Genomic DNA, 6,326 nt, shown 5'->3' on the forward strand with positions numbered 1-6,326 from the left:
GAGGACAAAGATCGATTAAGTTTGATGAAATGTTTGATTTCAACTTTGTAAAAATATTCAATATTTAGACGTAGAATCACTTAAAAACTTGATACAATACAAAAGAAAACAAGATCTATGAATGAATGTATAATTAAGTGTTATTTCATATAAACTATATAAATATATTAGCGTTAATTAAAAAAATGATTTAATTAAAATTGCTCTAATGTTTACTTCTGTTATTAGTGAAATGTTAAGTTTAAAAGTAACAGATCCTTGTACTCCACACCTTGTATAATTACTCCACAAGCTCCGAATAAACCTCACTGTAGAGTTTTCGGACAACTCCTCACTGTAAAGCTATCGGACAACTCCACACTTTACACCTAAAATAGCAGAATTGCTCCACACTAAGTTTGCCATCACTGACAAAAATTGCAAATTTAAAAACTTAAAAAACTCAATAAAAAATTTATAAATTTGATGAAAATTAAAATTTATAAATTAGACAAAATCAAGGTTAACATTTTAATAAAGGTTTAAAGTTCGTCAGCCCTCGGGAAGAGAAGTTAGAAAATTTAATTCTAAAAAAAAAAGTTATATCAAAAAATCAATCACCAAAAAATATTATCCAAAAATTTAAAAAATGAAAATTCCGAAATTAAGTACAAAAATGAAAAACACCCAATTTCGGAAATGTACCTTTTTTTTTAAGTACAGAAAATCAAGCCAGACCAGGGTGGCAGCCCTTGAACATGATGGCAGCACTGTAAAAGAGTGAGTGAGAGAGACTGACTGGTTTTGTTGACAATAAATTGGAGTCGCGATGGATGAAAAAGATAATCCGTTTGATATGGACAGCTCCAGCTTCGATTCGGATAGGTATCTGGAGAAGCTGCTGAAGGATTGCTCACTGAAGCAGATCATGGACACGGAGGCGGCCGTTGTGAAGGATACACAAACATTGCACTCGGATATGCAAACACTTGTCTACGAGAACTACAACAAGTTCATCTCGGCCACGGACACCATTCGCAAGATGAAGGACGACTTCAAGCAGATGGAGACGGACGTGAATCTGCTCATGACCAAGATGCAATCGATAACCACATTCAGTGAGCAAATCACAGGCACACTGCAAGGAACCCGCTCCCAGCTCTGTCGCCTCTCCGAGAAGCATTCGCTGCTCAAGCGCTTGCAGTTTCTCTCCACGCTGCCGGCCAAGCTGAAGACGTTAATTGAGGAGCAGAATTATGCGCAGGCTGTGCAGGATTATCTGCATGCCCAGAAGGTGTTTGCCCAATACGGCAGACAGCCCTCCTTTGATGGCATCCAGCGTGACTGCGATGCCATAATGGCCGAGCTGAAGGAGCGTCTGCGTCAGGACTTCCAAAGGGCTGGAAATACCGCGCAATCCTTGACAGAAATCGGTGAACTGCTGTTGCAGCTGGACGAGAAGACCTCGGATTTAGCCAGCGAGATGCTGAGATGTGCTGGCAAGCGATTGCATGAACAGATTGCCATGCTGCAGGATCAGACAGAGAGGGATATGCTGGAATTTGTGGACATGGGCATCGAGGGTTTCCTCAACGATCTGGCATTGGTTGTCACTTCCTATTTTGACATGTTTGTGGCCAAGCACTATGAGCATGAACGGTAAGCCTTCTCCTGCTGCTTCTGCTCCTCCTCCTTACCAATCCCCCTTTTATTTCACAGCGATGACTTCCAGGAGAATGCCCTCAATGAGCTGAACATCTTCCTCAATCAGAACATTGACAATTACCTCAGCCTGGTGCAGGATCGCGTTGAGTCTGACATTGGCTACGGCGACACTCAGGTCATGCTCCGAGCTCTGGATCGACTCCATCGCCGGCTGCAGGCGATGCGCAACATCTGCCGTGGCCTTCAGGTGCAACGCAACACACTGGACATCATCATTGGAGCTGCTCACCAGCTCTGCGATGCACATGGCAAGAGCCTGAGGGATCACTTTGCGGATAGTCTCAGTGCGGTGCGTTTGTCGCTGGTTTCGGCCAAAAGCGATGTGGCCACGGGCGTGAATCTCAACGATCTTATCAGTAATCTGTATGTGGCCATGCTGGAGAAGATCAAGGGTGTGCTGCAGGATCTGTTGATCTTTCTGCGCACCGATTGGTCCTTCAACATCAAGGCGGAGCACAAGGGTGCTTTGTGTGTGGAGGGCATTAGGGAGCATCTACTTATTGGCTTCCTGCGTCACATTTCCAAGATGATGTGCGGATTTGCCGACACCTCCAGCTCCAGTCCGCCCAATTTACTGCTGGTGCTCTCAAAGACTTGCCTCGAACTGGAGCAGCAGGGCGTCCATATATTGGCAAGTCAACCCAATCTATATTAGTACTAAGGATATTTACAATCGAGGGAACAAGGAACTCAAAAGTAGGAAAATATCATCAAATCTAGCAAATTAAAATTAGGAAAAATATAAAAAGGAAATTAAAATTTGGAAAAAAATTTTTTTTAATATAAATTAGAAGAAATTCTCTAAAATTTTTAATCAAAAATATGTTATTAGAAATCGCATGATTTTGTCTTTTTTACCATTACTTACTCATATTTCTAACAAAAATAATACAAATTCAACCTTACTAAATCGCTTAAAATACTTTACAGATAGCGCTAGTCGATGATCTGTATGAGATTGACTCGGAGAACAGCGCCACGCTCACCCACGAGACGGAGATTTGTGCTGAGATGCGAGAGACGGCACAGTCCGTGCTGGATGCCTACGTCCGCTTGCAGGGCACAAACATCTCGCAGATGTTGCGCAAAAGCGTCGAGACACGGGATTGGCTCAACTGCCTGGAACCACGCTCCGTGCGTGCTGTGATGAAGCGCGTCGTGGAGGAACTGGGCAGCATTGAAACAGTTGTGGCCAGCTTGTACGACACCGCCACAACCAATGCAGGATTTCGTACCACGGCAAGCAGCGACTCTAGCCGTAAGACGTACTTTAGTAACTTTAATGCCACAAAGCCACAATATCGCTCCAACTGGTCCAACTACACGCCCTCCCAGCTCGAGTCGAGCTATGTGTCCAATATACATCGTCTGTTCTCCGAGCGTGTGGACATCTTTACCTCCGTGGAGTTTACCAAGACCTCCATTGTCATGGGCATCATTAAGATTGGGCTAAAGGTAAGAGAAACTTTTTTTAAAACAACTCCTTTAATTTAGGGAAGTTTACAAAAAAATCAATCCCCAATAAAATAATCTACTAAGTTTCAGTGATACTATTTTTAGATAAAATATATCAAAAAAATTTGATTTTTTAAATTTTTTTCATGGAAAAGAATACGTTTGTATATTTGTTTTTAAAAGAACGAAATTTTAACTCATATTTTTGTTTCAAATCATCAATTATTTTTAATGAAGAATTATCAAATTTTGAAAACGTTGGCATAGTTGTGTTAGTAATTTTAATATACCAAGCAAGCATTTAATCAAAATTTATTATAAAAATTAATAAGAATTATTTTAAATGAAAAAATTTATTTAGTTCAGAAAATAAGAGATATTCTTTAAGTAACTAAAAAAAATCTATTGTTTTTTTTTTTAAATGATTAATTAATTAATTGTAGACGCTCCTGGAGTGCGTGCGTCTGCGCACATTCAGCAAGTTTGGACTGCAACAGATCCAGGTGGATGCACACTATCTGCAAATGAATCTCTGGCGCTTTGTCAGCGATGAGAAGTAAGTCACTGATTAAGTGTAATTGCAAAGAGTGCTTAATTATGTATTTATAGCCTGGTTAACTTTCTGCTGGATGAGATACTTGGCTCGGCGGTGCATCGTTGTCTGGAGTCCGTGCTGATGGAGCCCAATGCCGTGGAGATCATTTGCGAGCGTGGTTAGTACTTAAAGCATTGGCTACAACTATAAACAAAAATTGTATTTGCAACATTCCTGGCTTTAATATTTGTCTGTCTATTTAATTTTGTTATTCATTGCTAGCCTAAGGACTTGACATAATATACAACTACACAAATAATATAAACACGATTGTCTCTTCACTCCGTTGGCTGTGGACTGAGTGTGAGCATAAACTCAATGTCCTCGCCTTTGAATTCCTCTTCATCGCTTTGCTCCGCTGTCGTCACCAGAATGTTGTGTGTCTCCATCTCCCCATCTGTCTCTCCTGACGTGGTGATTGTTATCATGTTTGCCTTGGCTTTGCTTTCACTTGCACTGGGCGCCATGCGTTTTTGTAGACGCGCCTTACGCGCCTCCTCAAACTCCTTGGGATGGCACTTCTTCCTGTGCGAATGCTGATTGGCATTCGAGTTGAAAGTCTTGGGACAGTGTGGACACTTGTACAGCACTTCACCCGTGTGTGTGGCCATGTGCTCCTTGAGATTGATGGCCTTTTTGAACTTCTTGTTGCACACACTGCAGCCATGGACACGATCCGCAGTGTGCACATAACGCTGATGACTCAACATGGCGCTGCGGTTGGGCGACACCTTGCCACAGATGTTGCAGGTGCTCGCCTCCGAGGAGCCGTTGTGTCGACTCACATGCTTCTTCAAACTGTATTTGTTTTTGTGCCACGATCCACAAATATCACACTGCACCTTGGGCTCCTTGATGCCAGCATGCTCCAGTTGATGACGCTGAAAGGCCGCCTGTCCTCTTATCACCTGGGCACAAATATCGCACATTGTGCCATAATTGCCGTGCACCATTTTCACATGCGTACAGAGCATGGAAACGTTGGGGAATCTACAAATGAGTATCACATTAGAGTATTATTTGAGAGAACTCTTAGGAAATGAGAGTATCTACCGCCTGTCACACAGATCGCAGGGAACATTGCGTTCCTTGTGTATAATCCGATGCTGATCCAATAAATACTGCTTGGTATATCTCTTTGGGCAGTGCTCGCACATGAATGTCTTCTCCTCATCGGGCTGATGCTTGAGCAGCTCATGGTTGCGCAGACACTGCTTATCTGCAAAGGTTCTGCCACAGAGATTGCATCTAAGAAGAGGTAAAACGATTAATAACTGCAGTCCTTACTACGAGTAGATGTTCAACTGGTTCCTTCACTTTACCACTCACTTAAATTTCTCAGGATTGTTATGCCGATCGATGTGATCGGTGAGAAAGGATCGCTTGTAAAACTTCTTGTTGCAGCAGATGGCATAACCCTTGCGATGATGCACCTGCTGCATGTGCTTGCAGAGCAACAGGAACGTCTCCTGGCCCTCGTGGCAAATGCTGCAGGTGAGTCGCATATGTCGCGCTATCTTCTCATCAATCTCCCACATGGACTTCTTGTAATCCACATAGCGTTTGCTCTTCGCTCTCTCCTCGACGCTGGCGTCGTGTTTCTCCGACTTTGATCTGCCCCTGCGCCTGGCAGGTGTGGCTTTTTCAGCTGGGGGAGATTCAGGAGCGAGCAATTGATTCGCTTTGCTTTTGGCTCGTGTGGCACGTGTCTCTCGACGTTCCTGCACAGCTACAACTCCGATCTCCTGCTTGACAATGACATCTTCCGGCTCATTAGGTGGCTCAGTGACTGCAATGGAATCATCAGCTGTCTGCTGGGTCAGCACCTCGTTGAGAAACTGCTCATTGCTAAAGGATGCAGCTGCTTCACTCTCACTGCCATATAAATCCTCGACGTCATTGTCATTGTCCTGTTCCAAGTCATCGTCACCTTCGCTGTTGTCCAGAAACTCTTTGGAATCCTCAGAGTGGTCTTCCTTATGTGCTTCTCCTGTCGCACTCTTGTTAATCCTCTCCGGCTGCTCGCCGCCTTTCAGAGAGAATCTTTCGGTGAGCAGACGATGCGCCTTCTCCACGCTACAGTAAAACTCGTTAAAGTCGCTCACGTGTGTCCAGCAGCCCACGCAAATGGCAGTCGATATTGGATCATCGTTTTTGGGCTGTAACATTTCATTTGTTTATAAATTGAACACATAAATTATTGTTGTATATTACCTGAAACCAAAAATATTTGGACAGCACCGTGGCAACGTTTAGAGACAAGCCAACGCCCTCGAATATTTGAATGGTGTCGTTGGCGCTGTTGAGGCACAGACGGCAAATCATTTTTGCACTGTTTATTCCATTAAAATAATTCACGAAAATCACAAAAATTGTTGAAAAACATCAACCAAAGCGAATGACGTTGCCACCTGGCAGCTAAAAAGTTATCGTTGAAAGTCTGGCAGCCTTGGAAAAGGTACTAGCTCTTTTTTCATATCGGTGTCTTTATTAAAACATGTGGCAAGCCTTGGTTTGATTTAAATAGCGCGCATAACCAAGTTTGCCAAATTTCCGCTAGATGGCGTCTATC

At 43.1% G+C, this 6,326-nt stretch overlaps 2 protein-coding genes across 3 annotated transcripts; one reads left to right on the forward strand and one right to left on the reverse strand.

Moving 5' to 3' along the window:
- Window positions 1-786: 786 nt before the first annotated feature.
- Window positions 787-4,019, forward strand: LOC117784404 (vacuolar protein sorting-associated protein 51 homolog). 2 transcript variants are annotated; one of them, XM_034622134.1, is made up of 6 exons: window positions 787-1,638; window positions 1,699-2,335; window positions 2,635-3,159; window positions 3,603-3,715; window positions 3,769-3,872; window positions 3,977-4,019. In XM_034622134.1, exons 1-6 carry the CDS (start codon window positions 809-811, stop codon window positions 3,979-3,981), a joined length of 2,214 nt encoding a protein of 737 aa, XP_034478025.1. In that variant the 5' UTR covers window positions 787-808; the 3' UTR covers window positions 3,982-4,019. The 2 variants fall into 2 exon arrangements, with proteins under 2 accessions (XP_034478025.1, XP_034478024.1); XM_034622133.1 differs by having other exon boundaries at window positions 3,769-4,010.
- Window positions 3,934-6,138, reverse strand: LOC117784405 (transcription factor grauzone). Its single transcript, XM_034622135.1, has 4 exons — window positions 5,969-6,138; window positions 5,084-5,913; window positions 4,808-5,002; window positions 3,934-4,744 (listed from the first exon to the last, which is right to left on the reverse strand). The coding sequence occupies exons 1-4, from the start codon at window positions 6,077-6,079 to the stop codon at window positions 4,033-4,035; spliced, it is 1,848 nt and encodes a 615-aa protein (XP_034478026.1). The 5' UTR covers window positions 6,080-6,138; the 3' UTR covers window positions 3,934-4,032.
- Between the last annotated feature and the right edge of the window lie 188 nt (window positions 6,139-6,326).

Source organism: Drosophila innubila (assembly GCF_004354385.1).
Source record: "Drosophila innubila isolate TH190305 chromosome 2R unlocalized genomic scaffold, UK_Dinn_1.0 1_C_2R, whole genome shotgun sequence".
NCBI classification, from domain to species: domain Eukaryota; kingdom Metazoa; phylum Arthropoda; class Insecta; order Diptera; family Drosophilidae; genus Drosophila; species Drosophila innubila.

Excerpts from the sequence above, each read along its gene's own strand:
- LOC117784404 (XM_034622134.1), top strand. The coding sequence starts at position 809 with ATGGATGAAAAAGATAATCCGTTTGATATGGACAGCTCCAGCTTCGAT. Across the intron at positions 1,639-1,698 it reads AAGCACTATGAGCATGAACG|CGATGACTTCCAGGAGAATG; the intron begins GTAAGCCTTCTC and ends TTTATTTCACAG. Across the intron at positions 2,336-2,634 it reads AGCAGGGCGTCCATATATTG|ATAGCGCTAGTCGATGATCT; the intron begins GCAAGTCAACCC and ends AATACTTTACAG.
- LOC117784405 (XM_034622135.1), bottom strand. The coding sequence starts at position 6,079 with ATGATTTGCCGTCTGTGCCTCAACAGCGCCAACGACACCATTCAAATA. Across the intron at positions 5,914-5,968 it reads CCAAATATTTTTGGTTTCAG|CCCAAAAACGATGATCCAAT; the intron begins GTAATATACAAC and ends GAAATGTTACAG. Across the intron at positions 4,745-4,807 it reads TGCGATCTGTGTGACAGGCG|ATTCCCCAACGTTTCCATGC; the intron begins GTAGATACTCTC and ends ACTCATTTGTAG.